Source organism: Colletotrichum orchidophilum, assembly GCF_001831195.1.
Source record: "Colletotrichum orchidophilum strain IMI 309357 chromosome Unknown Scaffold_2.1, whole genome shotgun sequence".
NCBI classification, from domain to species: domain Eukaryota; kingdom Fungi; phylum Ascomycota; class Sordariomycetes; order Glomerellales; family Glomerellaceae; genus Colletotrichum; species Colletotrichum orchidophilum.
The window spans coordinates 712,691-730,843 of NW_019172958.1; the positions used below are offsets into that span (position 1 = coordinate 712,691).

Consider the following 18,153-nt stretch of genomic DNA (forward strand, 5'->3'; position numbering starts at 1 on the left):
TCTTCGATCTTCGCAAATCTCACTAAGTCTTCCCGCTGTCTCATTCGCTCCGGAATTGAGATACCGCCAAGATGCCTTCAACATTAGAGAAGGCCCGCAAGCACATTGCGAAGAAGCGCAACGGCCACGACCTGGCCCTGCATGAGTTTTCCAGAGACTCCAAGCGCCTTCACAAGGCCTCGATTAGAGACCAAAGGCTAGGAAAGCTCCACGCCTCAAAGAACAAGAAGGAGCAGCCCATGAGTAAGATACCACACATAACCTGAGGACATGAAATTTAGACGCAAGAGATCTTACATTTGGTAGTTGACCGTGCCTCGTACTTCCAGAAGGCTATTCAAGAGAAGGGATCTGAACCCCTCGACTTAGCCGGCGTTCAGGACCTCATTAGCAAGTACGTCTCAGAAGTCGAAAAGCCCTCATACTTTAAGCAAACACTGACACATCAGAAGGTTTGTGCACCAGTACGATGAGGAGTACGCCGAGGTCAAGAAAACCCGCCGTGCCGGCCGCCCTGCAAGTGCCAAGGAAGACTTGCTGAAGTTGAGGATTTCCAACCTTGAAGAAGAGTATAGGATTGGGTTCTGTCAGTAGTGTCCCGACTGGCTTTCCATCGTTTCTGTTTTTGTCATTCTAACGTCTTCGCAGACCTCCCTGACCTCACAACACAGTCCAACGTCACCCTCCTCGACCGCTGGGAGGGTTCATGGGCATACCTCACCTCCGTCGCCTGGGTCAAGATCACGAGCGACGGAAATGTCAGAACCTCGAGCTTTCCTCCCAAGGGCTAGATCATGGGGAGCTGACAGCATGAACATGGCGTTTTTCGGCGTTTGGGGGGACCTCGAGGCCGCCAGCAAGTCGGGTCTTGAAGCAACATCATGATTTCATTGTGAGAAGGAGGGGATCCATCATCGGTTCCAAATTCTGTTTACGGTCCTCGTACGGTGCCACCATAGAGGGCCAGCTTTTCGCGGGAGATGTCTCAGACAAGCAGGCACTGTATCGGAGTCTTGTTTGGCCAAAAGACAATTTCTCCGGTTACATACAGCAACGATGCATGTTGAGGTGCGAAAGGCCAATGCTCGGATCACAGCAGACCACGCATGATCAAATCACTGGCTCATCGGCTTCTGAGCCATGACTCTCCTGTGCCGTTGCACAAGAGTGTTCGGCAAAGGGTCAAACGTGGAGAGCATGTGGCTCCGTGGGCATCGCGCCATATCGACGACCTTTTGGGAGGATTGCAAAGATGGGCGGCAGAGACCGAGCAGAATCATGTAAAGAGCCAACGTGGCGGTTTTGCATGAAACAGTTACTTCCGAAACTTTGGGTGAGGCTCGGCAACGCTACCTGAAAACCTTGCAGCCTAATGTTATATGATCCTCTTCGTCCCGGATCGCCAACCAGCGAGTCTCCATGTTGCACGCTGGTAGTCACGATGATGCCGGGAACCGAACGTCCTGACCCGACAGCCCACCATGTACGCCTTTGCTTAGTGTCGTCTTCTCATGCCCAGACTGGCCAAGCAGTCCAGATCATGCATCCATCTGCCCCAAGCCTCCTGCCCCAGGCTGCTGGGACCACGTTGTTCGCGAATCGTTATTATTTCATTCCATACTTGAGCCCAGATTTCCCTCGAATTTCCAAGTGCTACATTACACCGCCGGTCTGTTACTCTATGAGGCTTTCAACGGTTACACGCCTGCAGAGTCTTGTGGTCAGAGATGGACCCTTTTGCTCTACTCGATCCAAATCTCTTCACACAATAGTGAGATGTTGTGAACGGCGTCTGAGAATGTCGCAAGACAGAGGATCAGGATGCTGGGCGCTTAACGTAAGAATGGCATCATGCTGTTGGTACAACGATGGCGGCCAGGCTCTTGATGAGTAGGATCTCGGGGGGTATTCCCGTCACGTAGGATCGTTCGGTCATCTTAAGAGTATATGATTTGGCCAGATCGCCTCGTCTTCAGGCCTCAGGTCTACCACCATTGTCGCGTCAAAGCTCATATTTGCTGCATTTTTCAGTGGCCTGACTGTCTCGCCGATCTTCCTCGTTATACCTGCTGCTCTCCATCCCTTCGATGATTTGATTTGTGAGTCTTCAAGTTCTACCTCTCAACAAAGCAAGTCACGTCTCCGCATCTGATGCTGTTCGACAGAAGAAGCTTTTACAGACAAGCAGCCCAAAATGTGCAAATATATCACACACCTCCGTGTCTGCAATGTCTGCAGTCAACAAGATACGGTGCTCATATCGGAGAGGCCCTGCTTCCTCGCCAAAAAGAATGGCGTCTTTGGAAGTTGTGATGCAGGTATTGGCAGCGACCGCAGCAGTACCCGAAATCACTGCTGGAAATGTAAAGAGAGAGTCCGTCGCATTCCTCGACCATCGCCAACGTCGCGGCACATCAGCCTTCACTGAGTGGAAGACAAAGGGAGGGGTAGCCTGGATGAGAAACAAATACCTTATCTATAGAGCCGTTGCATGGCAGGCCTAGCTGCGGGTCAGCTCGAAAAATTTCCTACCTCTTGTCTCGAAAAGTGTTGTTTGTTCCTTGGGTTGGTTCCAAAGACAAGTTCGCGGCTTCACGTGGCGAAATCTGGGCATCGAGGCGACTAGACCCTGTTGATACTCTATAGAGCTTAGCTCAGTGCCTGTGCTAAGTATACTGTGGAGTCATTCCAGATGCAGTGGAGTTGTAGCCATCTGGTGCCTGAATGCGAGAAGTGTTTGCAGATGGACCCCTTCGTCCCTGTTGGTCCCACTCCGCCGCGGCGCCCATCCGCCCAGTGCCAGTGCAGCCCGGCAAAAGGTTTCGCCGATGTCTGATCTGATGTCAAAAATTTTGGGAGCTCTCCCAAGCTTTTTTGTTACCTGTTAGATGCAGCCAATCCACCTCCACCCTCCTCCAACAAGCTTTTGCACCTCTTCTTACCCGACCATCACGACAGCTCAACACCACATTTCAGCCACCACCCACCATGCTTTCCATCAGATCTGTCGCGCGCTCTGCGCCCAGAGCCCTCACCCGCCTCTCCCTCAGACAGGCCGCCCGCCCGAGTGCATTCATCAAGGCCTCCTCATGGAGCGCTGCCGTCCAGACCCAGCGTGCATCTGCCTTTTCCAGCTCCGCCTTCAGGAAAGCCGCCACCGGTGAGACCGATGCCGAGCTCGTTGCCAAGCTCGAGAGCGAGCTTCAGTTCGAGGAGGAGGTGAAGCAGAACGAGCAGCTGCCGGCGAGCGTCAAGGACTTCATCGACAACAGCCCCTTTGAGCTCCACGACATCCCTGGCAAGGAGGAGGTCAAGCTTACACGCAAGTTTGGCGAGGAGAAGTGAGTTTGCAATCCAATGACATCGAGCGGCCAACATCACGAATTGCGAAACTAACAGAACCCCAGGATCACCATCACTTTCTCCATTGCCGACCTCGCCAACTATGACCCCGAGGTGTACGACCAGGACCGCGCCCTCGAGGACGAGGAGTTCGAGTCCGACGTCCAGAACTCCAACAAGCAGTCCGATGTCCAGTCCTCGGGTGGCGCCCGCTCCGCCAACGCCGAAGAGCAGCTCGAGGAGGAGGAGGGCGATCTCGACGAGGCCGCGCCCCCCTGCCGCCTGAGCATCGTCGTCGAGAAGCCCGGCAAGACCCCCGGCGCCCTTAACATTGACGCCACCGCCCAGGACGGCGCCATTGTTGTCGACAACATGTTCTACTACGAGGACGGCAAGCTCGCCCATGCCTCCAACGCCGAGGTCGCCCACGCCCGCAGCGACATCTACCCCGGCCCCCCCTTCGGCAGCCTTGATGAGGACCTGCAGATCCTGATGGAGCGCTACCTCGAGGAGCGCGGCATCACCCAGGCCCTGGCCGTCTTCGCACCCGACTACATTGACGTCAAGGAGCAGCGCGAGTACGTCCGGTGGTTGAACAATGTCAAGGGCTTCGTCAACGCCTAAATCCAAATAAATGATGACTTCGTCTGGATGAAAAAGAATCATAGGGAGGAAACACTCGACGATGTATGATGGCGGGGCGCATGCGCAAAGTGTAAGATGATACGATAACCCCCTGGAAAAGGACCTTCTTGGCTTGTTTTATAGCTGTTTTCCACTCTACGATGTACCATATCAACTCATGGCCTGGCTGGCATGCCGGTTGCCGACATAAGAAACTGTAATATCACAAAATTCTCCCGCATATACATGGCGCGATTATTTCCATTCCCATCCACCATCCTAATGGGCAAGGGCGGCTTTTTGATGAACAATGTCACATATGACTTGGAAACTCGGGAAGTCCAATTCTTGAAAGAGAATTCGGCAAGATTATGCCGGTCCTTGCCACGACCTCGAGTCTATACCGTTCTGTTAGGAAATAGCCAGTACACATCACTCATTTCTCAAGGATGCCCTCATGAGGGAGACGAGCAGCGTCCACCTGCAAGATACATTGTGGACGAAAAACCTCCCCGTAAGGAATAGTTCACTTGCCCATGCTCATCTATCGAGCCCGCGATCTATCTTGCAAACAACCATGAGGTCTATGGACTCCTTGCAGCTAAACCTTGGCGACTCGGTTGCCTCAGGGTTAGCGACGGCCCCTCCGAAGTCCTGAGAGGTGCAATATTTAGTGTTGGCTCCTGCTCACCATCCCTTGTCTCGTCCCGAACCTTGATGTTTGTTTGGATGTCTATAACTGCCGCGTTCCAACGTTCAAAATCTGTTGCTGAAAGTGATTGGGCCGGCTTCTTTCTGCTGTTCTTATGGCTAGTCATCGCCTTGAGGTTGACCGCGGGGTTGGGCGTTGAGAAGTTGTCAATTTTTTGCATACACCAAGCGGGCATATCCCGAGACTGGTTGAGATTTTCATATTTGATATCGGTTTAGGATTACATACTTCTGGCTGATTACTAGACTCCATTTGCGAAAGACTGACCCAGTGATCAAGCGAAGCTTCACGATGGACTACCCTCGAGAGGTTCAGCTGTGCCATCTCTCTTCCCCGAAACCCCTCCTCATTCAGTCACTGGCTACTTTACTTCTACACTGAATCCCGAAGTGTACAAAGGTAACTTCAAGCGCACAAAAGTCCTGCGAGATCCTTTTTCTATTAGACTTTATTCTTCCTCCCAGCCACAAGCGAGTCGCGGCCTTCAGCGACTACAGCCTCAAAGTCATACTCGGACCAGTGCATCTTGGGCCTCAGCCCCGCAAACTTCCACACACCATCGACCTTTTTATACCAGTGCGTGTTGCTACTGTGCGCGTGGCCTTTGACGGCGACCCGGGTAAAAGTCGTATCGGTGTACTTTTGGTGCGGGACGCGAAGCTGGTGATGGCCCACGACCTCGGTGTCGGAGATCTTTTCCCAGCGACTTGCGCCGACCAGGTGTTGCGTCTTGAGTAGCGGACTGCCGAGCATGGACTTGCTGCTCATCATGGCGACGTAGTCTTCCGCGAGTATAGCTTCCCAGACCTTTTCGAGAAAGGGGTAGTCGATCTTGAAACATGAGATATTAGATTGTTGTCATCACATGAGTTGTGATGAACTCACGCGGAGTTTAGGGGCGATGCACCTGCGAAGTCGATCCCAGTCCTTTGTATCGTAGCTGTCGGCCCACTCGAAGAGGCATGCATTCAGCCCGAGGTAGTCTAGAATGCTCGTGAGTATCGCATCATGAGTAGTCAAGCCCGGTGAGTCGACTTACCGTCGAAAGTAATGTTAGCAGAGGAAGTCATTGTGTTTAATTTATGGTAGATACTTATAGGATAGTGGAATAGATTGGAGCTATCGCGTGGCGAGTGTAATCCGAGATGGTATTCTAATCAGTAGAAGTTACTCGTGAAGCAAGACTTTGCTTGAAATGAAACCAGTGGATGTTGATGTATGTATCCTGCACTCTCAAGTTAAAAAAAGAAGAAGCTCTTTTAAGGTATCCAGATTATTTATTGTCCGTGACTAGATCCAAGCACTTCGGTAGACAGTCTGGGGGATTCATCGTCATAGTCTGATGGAGCGGGGGTCCGTCCGTTCGTCCACTTACCGTTCCTCCACTTCCCGAGGCGAAAGCTTAACAGCTATGAGCATATGACAACGCATTGTAACGGAAAAAGGGATTCTCTCAGGACCTGTGTAGCCCGAGGTGGTTTGTTTTCGAACATCGACAAGCGGAAAGTCAGGAAATTCGGCTAGCGACTCGGCAATCCCAACAAGAACAAGGACTTTGCGTTCACCGAGCTAACAGACGCCATACATCCCAATTATCATCGGACTCTCACATGACATCGCTGGGGATATACTCGAGTTGCATATTGAGGCATTTGCGCCATGTCTTGTCTTGGTCGTGCAAGAAATTCGCCAAAGGGCGTGTGATTTTGTAAGTAAAATGACCCAGGATCTACCCCCTTTTCCCGTTCTCGATTGCCTTGACCTGGAATGGACCCGACATCAAGTCGTGGAAGATATCTCAACCCCAAGTTCACAAAAAAATGTCCAAGAATGGAAAAGAAAAGAGTTTGGTGTGTTCGGCCCAGCCAGCGTAGCTACCATAACAGGTTCCCTGCCTTGTTGTTGCTGCGTGATCCCATTTGCCATGCCCAAAACCCCCGCGCTAGCAGCGGCGTCCTTTGTCGACGTTTAGTAGGGCTTCTCGCCGATGCTGTTTCTCTTCTTAGTTGTCTGTCTTTTTTATTTCCCCAACGAATTCCTTATCCTGATGAAAAGAATCAAAACTTACTAATTGCCCGGGGGTGAATAACGGGCGACGACGTAGGTGCTCTGGGCGTCGCTGGAAATAGCCATGCCGACCTTGGTGGTGCCCCTCCAGACGGCCTGAGTGTAGTGACCGAAGGCCATGTAGTTGGACTCGGAGATGGCCTCGCCGTGGTAGGAAGACTTCTCGCTGATCCAGGCGTTGGCGGCGTTGACGTAAGGGCTGTCTTTGTAGGACTGCATGTACAGGTTCTCACCCTGGTCAGAGACCTGGGAGTGCGTCAGGGAACCGACAGAGAGGAGGTGGGTAGCCCACTCCTGGGCGTCGGAGGCGAGGGTGTCGTCCCACTCGAGGGCCGGGACGCCGACGTCGGAGCGGGCGGCGTTATGAGCGTCAAGGGCGGCCTTCTGGTCCGAGGTGAGCCCAGAGGAGCCGCCGGAGGGGGCGGAGGGGGCGGTCGGGGCAGCGGAGGGGGTGGGGCTGACGGCCTCCTCGACGGGGACGGCGGCCGGGGGGGTCACGCTCGGGGTGGCGGTGGGAGCAGGGAGGGTGATGGTGGTGGTGGAGGTCACCTCGGCGCCGCTGCAGTCGTCGGCGGTGTTGCAGGGCTCGACGCCGTCATTACCCCAGCCCCAGTAGAGTCCGAAAGGGGAGCCCTGGCCTCTCCAGGCGGCGGCCTGGGTGGCGAGAGCGGCAACAGCAACCGCGGAGAAACGCATTTTGATAGTTTGTTTGAAAGGAATTTGGAAATCACCGGGATTCTTGAATGTTTGATCTGAAGGAGTGAACGGAGGATGGAACCTGCCCAGGCGTCGATGAGTACCGCTAGGGTGTAAAAGAGTGACGGACGCAAAAAGTCGATTTCGGGTGAAGAGAGGCAGAGAAGCATTGTGAAGGGGACACGAGTGACCCGTGATATTATATATTTTGCATCTTGTTTACTTGGTTAGAGTTGTTTGCCCCCGGTCCTGCTGATATCGGAATATTTTGCCGCTGGCGGTGTTCAACTTGAGACGAGCGATGATCTCCCGTATGCAAGCCTCCACATCAGAGATATTAAAATGGAAAACGCGGTGTCTCATCCTCCCAATTCTTTGGAGAGGTCGCTGACGAATGATCGAATCTCCTTTGCACCCTGACAGGACTAGGGGAATCGGGGGAGCCTGGAAGGAACTGGTATCTAGTGTAGTGCGCCCCCACAACAGCACTATTGCCAAAAGTCTGTCCAGCAATTTCTTCCCCTTCTTTTGCTACGAACAGACCGCGGAAGCGCGCAAGTTGGAAAACACAATGTGTCTGTTGTATCAGTGGATACGCTGACCTTGGAAACGACCCCAGATGAGTGGATTCTATTCGACCGGGCACCAACAAACTTGCCCCTGTCGGCATGTCTCACACCACCACCCCAGGATCTCCCAAGGATTTCTCTGGGACGTACGGATAGCCCTACCAGATTATGTCACATCAGTGGATTTAGCGGCTGCCGGTAAATGGAAGGGACCCCATGTGGGGCCGAGCATGTGGTCCAGGCAGCGGTCCAGAACGAAATCCGCTCAGGGATGCCATTTGATTTCTCGACTCTTCAACTCATCGATACTTACGTATCCTTCCTTAACTCCCAGTCCCCCACATCATCTTTTCCTCTCTTTCGCTCATGTCTGAGACTCTCCCTTACTGCGGTACTCTCTGACTCTTTCTTCCCGCCTTATCCAACTCCTCTGTTGACTCGGTGTCCGAGGGTGCATTGGAAAAAGTGAGAACCCAACCTGTCAACCTGTGCGAGGAACCCTACTTGGTTTCGTTCGCCTCGCACTAGTCGGAGCACCCCACCTATCATTTCTTTCTCTGACACTCTCTTCTCGTCTAATTAATGAAGTTGCAACCGAGCGGACATCATTAATTATGCTTCGATCATCCCGTCAAGTGGGATAAAAAGGCGTCATGGAAGGCAGCCACTGCTTTCTGGGCGAGAACTGCTGGTGCGGGGTATAGCCAATCAACCATTGCACGATGCTTTTTTGTTCCCTCGTCAAACAACTTCAAACTCTAGCTTCGGTTGCGTTCCATTCAGGGGTAAAATACACAAAGTCTTTGTCGGTGCTTTTCGCTCTGGATCGCTCTGGAACAGCACTAGAAGCAGCCAACCACTTTGTCACTGATAGAAGCCATAGACCACATCGTCGGACAGAGCCAGGGCCCTGGGCCTCCTTTTTAACCTCCTTGCTTCCTTCTCTCCCTCCCTTCCTTTCGCTCCTTTTGGGTCGAACCAACCCCGCCGAACGATGAATGTCTTTGTCAGGCGCCGAGGCTTGGACGTGACGGCAGCAAAGGCTTGCACGGGCCTGGCTGGAGTTCCCACATTCCCACGCTCCCACGCCGTTGGATTCGGCTTCTCGGTACTGGTTGAGATGGATGTGGTTCGTGTCATGCAAAAACCTGGCCCAGACCTTTCCCTACACTAGTTCGTCTGATGTCTCTCCCCCTCGCACGTGTACTTCTCATACCACCTCGACAAATCTCTCAACTGAGCTGTTTAGAGTTGACTGTTGTGGATAGCAAAATCTCTCCGTCCATGTCGAGTTCCACCACGTCCTCCATATGCCGTTCTTTATGGTATCGCCAAAGTGGGCCTCCGAGAATGCGAAATCAACATGGCCGGACTCACCCTGGTTACATCCCGCCGGCACAGAGTTTAGCCAAGGTGTCACTTTGCCCCTCTCTGCCTCTTCGCTTCGACAAGTCTCCATTTATCCAGCACGATCTCCTTTTGCAACTCGCACAGTCCTCGTCGATTCGACTGCTTCCCCGATGAACCCGGTTGGCCGACCAGTTGGTCAATGTGGAAACCACCGTCGTTTATCTGAGCTCCTCGTTTTGCTTCCAACTTGGCTTTTTTACTGATCCTACGGAAATCTATACACATGGATTTGGGCTGTTTCTCGTACATGAGCTCCAAAAACTCCAGAGCTCTGCTGTCCAAAAACACTTCCGCTTCTGGCCTCTCCGCAACTTCGGGTCTTCAAAGACCCGGCGAGTCAGGTACAACTCCACCGCCAGTCACCTCACGGGCATCCCAATCTTGAATCCAAATCAGTGTTCAGTAAGCGAAGTGGCGAGGAGACGCGTAGACACTGAATCAACCGCGAGAGGGACCTAGCCACTATCCCGGGTGATCCTGCAGGCAGCGGTATCCATCTAGTGCGGCTGAATCGAGTGGCTTCGCCCGGATCTCACATCGATTATTTTATTAACCAGTTGTTCATTTCGCTGAATAGGCATCTTTTCCTCCCCCCTTCCCCACCCCGTAGCTACGAGTCTGACCTAGACCATTGACGCGAAGAGTCTTGATCTAGATTCAGTTTGTCAAAATCCGCATAGGCAGCAGTCGTTTGAGCTCTGTATGTATTACACATATGGCAACAGCTTGGCGAGGGCGATAAATTGAGGGCTTTTTTTTTTCCAAGTTGCTTTGGATGCTACTAGGATTCCGAGTAATTGCGCCGTTCTAGCCTATGTTGATATCTTCTCAGTCAAGCTTGCTCGTCTCGAACTCCAGATTCCATGGCAGGCTCAAGTTACCGCCCAGATCACCTAGGCTCAAGAGCAGATACGCACTGCATTATTTGGAAGCACATATTATCAACATTTTCAAGTATGCTTTTACATTTTAATTACTTTGACTTCTTTGATGTCATACCCGATCCGTTTTCTCCAATATCTAGCTTCACCACCCGTTCCGTTCTGCAAAGGTGAACCCCATAAAGAAAGGAAGAAAGCACCTCGTTTTCCAGAAATCTTCAAGACGAGCCCATGGTTGAGACGAATTACTCAGTCAGAATCTGAAGGCTACCATACACAGACTAGAAAGGCGCGGAAAGATTAACGGTGAACTTTACCCCTCGGTCTCTGAGCGGCCTCCATATCGAAACAATCTCATCCTTCTCCGCATAATTACATTTGGCCAAAAAGGATAGCAGAGTATTCTCTACAAAATAGGCGGTGGGATTTTGTAGGCCGTCGGAAAGGAGTCCTCTGAATTCAACGTTTTTCAATCTAGGCATCTTCTGCAAGTATCGAAAGTAGGTTTTGAGCAGTTGCCCATCATTGGGCTCAAGTATTGTCGCAGAAAGAAGTATCGTATGGACATGTAACAGAGCATCTGTGTCTTCGTAGGGTTTGATCAGAGCGCTTACGGCGTCCATCTGTATTTGAGGAATGCGGCGGTGGATATCGTAACGAAATAGATCAACGCCGGGAACGATCCGTATGTATCTAGGCACGGCAAATTTTCTATGCGGATCAACTAGGAAAAAGCTGCACCGTGGTAATCGTCTGTTGACGAGCTGTCGAGTCCCGCGGTCGACCAGCATGAGGTTTTGCAGTGGTTCCAGGGCATGGCATCGACGCATGGAATTCACCGTGTTCCAGTTGTTGGATTTGTCAAACCGAATGTACTCAGTTTGGTTAAACCAGAGGTGTGTCCTTTGGTCGAGCAGGAGGTAGTGAATTCCATCGTTCCCCTGCTCGGACTCGATTCCTTTCAAGATCCAGGAGATGGGTTTGATTGTCGATTCCAAGTCGTCAACCATAGCATCGACAATTTCAAGCCATAGTTCATAAGGAAGGAACCCTCCCGGGAGAGTTGTACCTTTAATTCGACATTTCATCCGCGCTGATATGCTGCGAAGCTTGAGATACGAGCGCATAGTACATGCAATCATACCAGGTATAGATAGAGCGTACGAGGAATGGAATGAATCGGGTCGCGGGGTTATGTTTGATGTACAGGGACGTGATAGAAGACAATGAAGTAAAAGAGAAAATATTAGTAGAGGTGAAACGAGCTGCATTGATTATGAGAAGAGGAGTGCGATCTCTGGATTTTGGTCCTATATCGCGCACGACAGCGACGTCTATAGAGTTCGTGGCGTTATCATACTTTTCAAGTTGGGTCCCGAGGATTTAGGCGAAGCAAGCTGTTTCTAAATGTCCTCTTCTATGGAGATTTTGACTTCGGACGGGGAAAGTAGACTGGAAAGTCTAACCCTACATACCCTGAGTACCTCGAAAATTGAAAAGCAGTGTTGCTTGACAGTCTTTGATCAAAGTCTAGTACCCTTCAAGCCCCTGCGGTTACACTCCTGTCGCTGCACCGCGAATAAGGATGTGTATGGATTTGGTTTGCAATTACCATGAAGCACCCATCAGAGCAGCTACGCCTTCATCTGAAATACGCTCATTGGGGTTCAGCAGTTCAAAGCGAAGCACGCCCGAAAAGCCGGCCCGAAGTTCTCCAGCCCCCAAACCAAGGAGCACCGGTGCCGACTACCACCTCCGACGCTCCTCAACAAGCAAGCTTGAGAACCGCGTTGAATATGCTTGAAACGAAAAATCCATCGAACTCTTTGCTTAAATGACTACCGCCATATTTGCTGTACTTCAAGCGGATGCATTTCACTAGAGCCAGTTATGAGACACAGTCGATTACACCCGTCTCAGTCACTGCTATGGACCTGGAGCTTAAATGGAAACAGGCAGCAGTTTTCATTTACCGAACAACATCCAATTTCCCTGTTAAGTTGAGCCTCAAATTAACGCAAAAAAATCCTGTAGTGCTTTCTTAAACGGCTCAATTTACGAGGGGGTTCGAGTTTCAAGAACTTTATCCCTAGTCCCTTGGGAAACAGAATTTCTCATAAGGCTCCCCAAATAGATGATCCAGACGAATTGGGCATTGAACAATCCGCAGGCAACCATGAGCGTGGGTCTGTTCCGAGATGCATGTCCTTCATGCCAGACTTCAGTCACAACTACGCACATACTTGAGGCAAATTCCCAGGCCGCGAGGACGTGCTTGGCAAGCAATAATCGACATCTATACATACCTGTCAAGCGGTGATTGGTGACTGTTCCAGGCACGCCTGTGAAATTCTTCACATTCAGTCTTTTCAGAGCTTAGCAGGTGTTATCACTTTATCTTGTATTTGGGTTGGTTCTCTACGTCTTACCCTAGCCGTTCTCGAATCAAACCGAAAGCTTTCTTAAATTATTAGAATAGGAGTCAGGGGACGGAAGGATCGGCCACAAAAGTAGGGGTATCTCACATAGCACCGAGGCCTAGCCGCTAGCTAAACCTCCCCTTTACACCAACTATTAATGCCAATGTGAACAATGCTCGCAGACGCCAAGCTAGTTCCAAAGACTTGGACGTACAGTGGCCGTGAGCTCCAATCACGCATCCAGTTCCATCCGATAGCACTTACACTCGTCCCTGAGAAACTTCATGTGCAGACCGCCAACAGTGCGGACGAGCTCAATCTCTCCTCGCAAAGCATAACGAGGCTGAACGGTAATCTGAACACCAGCCTCAAAGAGAGGCTCCCACATCGACACGAGGCGCACCTCGCTCACCGCAATCTCCGCAGCAAGATCAGGCAAGATTCCTGGGTCGACGAGTAATATCCCCCTATGGTCGTGCGGCTCGTTGGGCAGCGCGGGGCTCTGGATCGGGCACCACGTCTGGATGCGCTTGAGGTTCGGGAGGGAGGCGAGGGCGCGGATCTGCGTCTCGGTCGCCGCCATCAGGCTGCCCAGGCTGCACATGGCGTTCTGGATGAGGCCCAGGGCCCTTGCGGCCTCCCCTGTCGGGCGGTGCTGCAGGATCGCCCTCTCGAGGGGCTCGAGGCTCTCGCCGTCCTCCTTGTACCGTGTCGATTTGAAGTCGAGGACAAAGATGTCAATCTCTGGGAGGACCCAGGCGTGTTTGGGAGGGTCGACTGCCAGCCCCATCCACTGCGCCCATTCTACAATGTCCCGGGTGTCATGGTGACGGGGGAATCGGCAGAACGTCTTGTGGACGATGTCGGAGACGCGTTTGCTGCACAGGTTGGTGAGGGTGCTGACGAGCTGCCAGCGTTTCACTTGGGAGGCGTAGTCGTAGGCTTGGTTGTCGGAGATGTAGATTGGGTGGAGGGCGTCTGGGCACCCTTCGACTCGCCATGTCGAGATGTCGGTTGCCGCCCTGGCGTACGCGAAGTCAACATAGTGCTCAGCAATTTCGAGGAAGAGCTCCAAGGGGATGGCCGATTGCTTGAGTTGGTTGGAACCGTTGACAGCAGCCAGTTCCTGGTTCTGAGATTGATCAGCCATGATCTAGAAGTGAATTCGGATTCCAAGCTGTATTAGACGGAGAGTTTGGAAGAATCCAGACTGAAAAGACTTGTTGTAGCAAGTGTCTGCGGATCGGCGGCTGGGAGAAAGACAAGATCTTGACGAGCAGAAAGTGAAGTTTGTGACGAAAAGACGAGAATGCGGAGGTGGAACCAAAGTGTGAAGTCGAAGGTGAAGCAAAGGTGAAGTGAACTCGGCAGCCTGTCCTGATGAGTTAGAAGTCGTTATGCAAACGGGGATATTGAAATGAATGTTGATCTATGTCATTACCTGAGAAGACGATGGCGTTGTAGGAATCTGTAAACTTCACGTCGTTGGATTTCCTCAGCTCTATGTATCGTTTCATCGTCGTCTTCAAAACCCTTTCAAAAGTGAACCAGCGACATTGGCCTTTGTAGTCTTGTAAACAGATTGGTTGTCCTCTCCTTTAAGATAAGTTGATCTCCATTGTATCGGTCAATCGACAAAGCCATGCTGCTCGAATCATTATCTATTGTCACTTCTCAGACATCTTTGATTCATATTGGAACCATCTTGCAGCAGTAGTTGCAACGAGGAGGCAAGAAGCCCACTACATCCCCTTGTTAGATGAGGTCAGCTTTAAATATCATCCTTGATCTGAAGCAGAATCTTCATTGCGAAGAAGCAGACGAATGCACTCTTCCCCCGGTCTCGATCACTGCAAAGGATTATGGCCAACTTCAATATCGAAAATGCGCGTCAAAGGGGTGATAATCTGCGCTGGGTGATGCCGGGTAGGCGGACCACAGAAGCGGATGGGAACGTCACAAATCCCATGTTGATACCTTTCTTCTTCCTCTTTTTCCATTGCAGACCGCCGACACAATACTCGGTCTCGAATCCTCCCGCATACAGCAAATTGTGAATCTGTAGCAGGATCGCCGTATCACTCTTCCAGATAAAGTAGTAGCCCATTCGGCACAGAACGGAATAACCCAAACCTTGTATTCCACGAGCAATCATCGCACTACGTGGTTTAGAATACTCCAGTCATGATATTTCATGGCAGTGCTATCGAAGCGAGTCTCAGCAGCTCCGCGTATCATGTAGTGCCAAGTATCTATGCCTTGAAGTCCGGCCGGAGCCACCAAAACCGACGTCCTCAAGCTACCCACACCCCCCCCCCCCCCCCCCCCCCCCCCCCCCCCCCCCCCCGCCCCCCCCCCCCCCCCCCGGCCCCCCCCCCCCCCCCCCCCCCCCCACCCCCCCCCCCCCCCCCCCCCCCCCCCCCCCCCCCCCCCCCCCCCCCGAATTCCCCCCTTCCAGACGCGGGGGCGAGCCGCACCGAGCCTGGTTACACTCGGCGCACAACCACGACGTTCCCCTCCGCCACCCGAAACTGCCGTCCCAACCCCACACGAGCAAGGTTTTCCCGTGCCCCGTCAATAATGATAGAGTTCTTCTTGAAAGAGAAGAAAAGAAAAAGAGAGTTATAAGCACTTGGCAAGGTTGAGACTACTCATCTCAAGAATTGCCTTTTTAACCCCAATACTATCCCTCCACTTATTGATGAAATGCTTGATCGGATGGAAGGTTTCTTTTCTGGCCTTTTAACCTTAAAAACGCTCATCTCATCACAAAGCATGGACCGACCGCTCCTATAAACCTTGTGTCTGCCCCTGACGTTCAGGCAACATCGAGAAGTCAAGCTGTTCTTGCAAACTCAACCTTCTTATAACCGTAGAATTCACCAAAGCGAAAGCCTCCAAGCCTCACGAGATAGTGTTGATCGAGTAGATTACTATAGAACTGGAAGCAAAAAAAACACCATCTAGTATCCCAACGCCGCCTTTCGATAGAAGGCTTGTGTGTGTCTGTTTGTGTGAATGTATAATGTAGAGTGCAATGTTTCACCAAAAGTGAACAATACAAAGTCCTCTCCCCTCTGCTCCCCTCTGCGCAAATACGACGCAAAACCTCCAGCCCTCATGATGCATGCGAGAATTCTTCAAGCGAGGGATGATGAGTAAAGAAACTTGCAACACCGAGTTAAAAACATGTAAAAGCAAATGAACGATGCATCCTTCAAATACCGGAAACCGATATGACAGTCATGCCATCAGCTCTTCAGGTAAAGGTCAATAGTCAACAGAGCCAAACAATCCAGAAAACCCAACAAGAGGCAACAGGAGAGGGAAAGAGGTCCAAGAAAGAAACGAGGAATGGCCCGATGCAACTCCCAGGCGCTCAATATGCCTTCTAATCCAGTTAATTTCTCCCCCATCCGGCGTTTACTTGCTCGCCGGAGCTTCTTCAACAATGATGTCACTCATGTCCCACTCCCCCTTCTGCGCCCTCGCGAGCACCTCCCTTCCCTTCTCCGTCAACTCGGGCTTGCCGCCCGTGTCCGTCACCTGCTCGAAGAAGGCGGGCTTGAAGACTTCGCCTGTGCGCTCGCGCTCACGCGCAAGCTCTCGCTGCCGCTCCTCGAGCTCGACCTTGACCTGCGTCGCCTTGGAAAACTGCTTCGCGTGGATGGCTTCGGTGACGCCACCCCACATCGTCAGGGACTCGTTCTCGAGCTGCTTCTCCTTCGGGGGGAGCACCTTGGGCGCTACGTTGAGGGGTGCGAGATCGATGATTGTGTAGCGGGCGTCTGCAGGGTGAGAGTTCTATGTATCCCCATGAGTATTGCTGTGGCAGGTGGGGATGAAGGGGAAAGAAGGGGAGGAAGTGGTGCTTACCAGTGGCTTAGGGCCGAGGGTAAACTCAATCTTCTCGCGCCACGGACCGCTGAGACGAGCGACAATGTCGGCCTCAGGGACGTCCTTGATGTTGACCTTGTCATCGTTTTCGGGGTCGTACTTGAAGATGATACCCTCGACGCGGTTCGTAGAGCGGCCGAGCCACCCAGCCTCAATGTAGTGCAGGATCGTCTTTAGCTTGGTCTGCGGGCACGTAATGTACGCCATTTCACTGACGCTGACGCTCAAGCTTCCCCTGAGGATGCCGCCGAGATGCGCCGCGGGGTGCGTGAGACGATACGTCTCGCCGCCACGCTTCTCGAGCGTGACAAAGATGCCAAGGTTGTGCTCGCCAGGCAACACGCGAACACTAGTCCCCGTGAACTTTGCCGTGATCTGGTCGAAGCCGCGGGCGGAGAGCCCCCGCTCGGGACAGCTAATGTGGAATGCGCTGACGGGGGGGTGGTGGGAGGTCTGCTCGGTGAGATATGAGATACGGAGGGGCTTGCTCTCGAGTGTCGCGCTGCCGTGCTGCGGGACGGAGAGGGAAACGGCCGAGGCGTTCTGGTCTACCTTGGCGGACTTGAAGCTGGATGAGCTGCTGCCCGTGCCGCTGCCGAGGGCTGTAGTGTTGATCTTGGGGGCATTATCTTCGGTTTCCCAATTACACTTGTCACGTCCTCAATCAGCATCACAAGCCATGACAGGCGCATGTTGCGCAAACAAAGGGCTGGCGGCAACTCACCCTAAAGAACTCTCCCAAGCACGAGTTGTAGGGTTTGCAAGGCTTTCCCTTGACGTACTTTATATCCTTTGTGAACCAGAACCGGCAGACCTCGAGCATGCGGTCGAGGGGTTCGTCTGCGGTACCGATAGCGACAAAGGCGTTGGGCGCATCGAGGTAGTTCCAGTATTCGAGGTTCGGCGTCGGCTCGAGAAGTTGGGACGGGAGAGAGAAGCGAACGGCAGCAAGGTCGGCAACACCAATGAACCTAGAAGAAGAAGGCGGCAGGTCAGTTAGAAGTCCGCCTTTTGAGGGTTCTTGTCTCGTCTGGCTCTAGATTCCTCAAAGTCTACTGTGGTGACGATCGCTTTTGATCGCTTTTCACCCCTTCAGGGATCATCGCTCATCAGCCAGCGCACCCCGCCCGTGAGGCAGAGAAGCTCGACTCCTGATTCCCAAAACGGCGTATGCAAGACAGACCGCCAGGCGGAGATCCAACACGGGATAGACTCACTTCTTCAGAATACCAATAAAGGTCTTGAGCTTTGAGCCATCGCTCTGATGCTCCTCAGGCGTATCGTGTGCAGCTACTGCAGCCATGGTTGCAGTATCGAGATTGTGGACGAGTGGTTGGTTGTTGAGGATGGGCGAGATTCAATCAAGCCGGCCGGGTCGGTGGGTTTTCGGAGTGAGTTTAGCACCGATGACGACGCTTCCCTTTTTTCCGCCTGTGGTAGGTTTGCTGGTTGGGGGCTGGCTCTACGGATACACTGTTCACCAAGAAATCGCCCAGGCGAAAAATAGCGGCTTTGCTGCGATAAGGTGGGGTGCC

General features: G+C 52.3%; 8 protein-coding genes across 8 annotated transcripts; 3 read left to right on the top strand and 5 right to left on the bottom strand.

The window, feature by feature from the left end:
• Nucleotides 1–71: 71 nt before the first annotated feature.
• Nucleotides 72–791, top strand: CORC01_00354 (uncharacterized protein; the record flags this gene model as incomplete). The annotated part of the gene is made up of 4 exons (XM_022612012.1): nucleotides 72–243; nucleotides 307–394; nucleotides 453–586; nucleotides 649–791. The coding sequence occupies 4 exons, from the start codon at nucleotides 72–74 to the stop codon at nucleotides 789–791; spliced, it is 537 nt and encodes a 178-aa protein (XP_022481637.1).
• Nucleotides 792–2,194: 1,403 nt separating this feature from the next.
• Nucleotides 2,195–2,428, top strand: CORC01_00355 (uncharacterized protein; the record flags this gene model as incomplete). Its single annotated transcript, XM_022612013.1, has 1 exon — nucleotides 2,195–2,428. One exon carries the CDS (start codon nucleotides 2,195–2,197, stop codon nucleotides 2,426–2,428), a length of 234 nt encoding a protein of 77 aa, XP_022481638.1.
• A 560-nt stretch (nucleotides 2,429–2,988) lies between these two features.
• On the top strand, nucleotides 2,989–3,966 carry CORC01_00356 (uncharacterized protein; the record flags this gene model as incomplete). Its single annotated transcript, XM_022612014.1, has 2 exons — nucleotides 2,989–3,341; nucleotides 3,408–3,966. 2 exons carry the CDS (start codon nucleotides 2,989–2,991, stop codon nucleotides 3,964–3,966), a joined length of 912 nt encoding a protein of 303 aa, XP_022481639.1.
• Nucleotides 3,967–5,119: 1,153 nt separating this feature from the next.
• CORC01_00357 (scytalone dehydratase) lies at nucleotides 5,120–5,748 on the bottom strand (the record flags this gene model as incomplete). The annotated part of the gene is made up of 3 exons (XM_022612015.1): nucleotides 5,120–5,509; nucleotides 5,564–5,661; nucleotides 5,718–5,748. The coding sequence occupies 3 exons, from the start codon at nucleotides 5,746–5,748 to the stop codon at nucleotides 5,120–5,122; spliced, it is 519 nt and encodes a 172-aa protein (XP_022481640.1).
• An 898-nt stretch (nucleotides 5,749–6,646) lies between these two features.
• On the bottom strand, nucleotides 6,647–7,441 carry CORC01_00358 (SCP-like extracellular protein; the record flags this gene model as incomplete). Its single annotated transcript, XM_022612016.1, has 2 exons — nucleotides 6,647–6,668; nucleotides 6,747–7,441. The coding sequence occupies 2 exons, from the start codon at nucleotides 7,439–7,441 to the stop codon at nucleotides 6,647–6,649; spliced, it is 717 nt and encodes a 238-aa protein (XP_022481641.1).
• Nucleotides 7,442–10,582: 3,141 nt separating this feature from the next.
• Nucleotides 10,583–11,428, bottom strand: CORC01_00359 (uncharacterized protein; the record flags this gene model as incomplete). The annotated part of the gene is made up of 1 exon (XM_022612017.1): nucleotides 10,583–11,428. The coding sequence occupies one exon, from the start codon at nucleotides 11,426–11,428 to the stop codon at nucleotides 10,583–10,585; it is 846 nt and encodes a 281-aa protein (XP_022481642.1).
• Nucleotides 11,429–12,953: 1,525 nt separating this feature from the next.
• Nucleotides 12,954–13,871, bottom strand: CORC01_00360 (uncharacterized protein; the record flags this gene model as incomplete). Its single annotated transcript, XM_022612018.1, has 1 exon — nucleotides 12,954–13,871. One exon carries the CDS (start codon nucleotides 13,869–13,871, stop codon nucleotides 12,954–12,956), a length of 918 nt encoding a protein of 305 aa, XP_022481643.1.
• A 2,273-nt stretch (nucleotides 13,872–16,144) lies between these two features.
• Nucleotides 16,145–17,921, bottom strand: CORC01_00361 (oxysterol-binding family protein; the record flags this gene model as incomplete). Its single annotated transcript, XM_022612019.1, has 4 exons — nucleotides 16,145–16,525; nucleotides 16,598–17,266; nucleotides 17,343–17,589; nucleotides 17,836–17,921. 4 exons carry the CDS (start codon nucleotides 17,919–17,921, stop codon nucleotides 16,145–16,147), a joined length of 1,383 nt encoding a protein of 460 aa, XP_022481644.1.
• Between the last annotated feature and the right edge of the window lie 232 nt (nucleotides 17,922–18,153).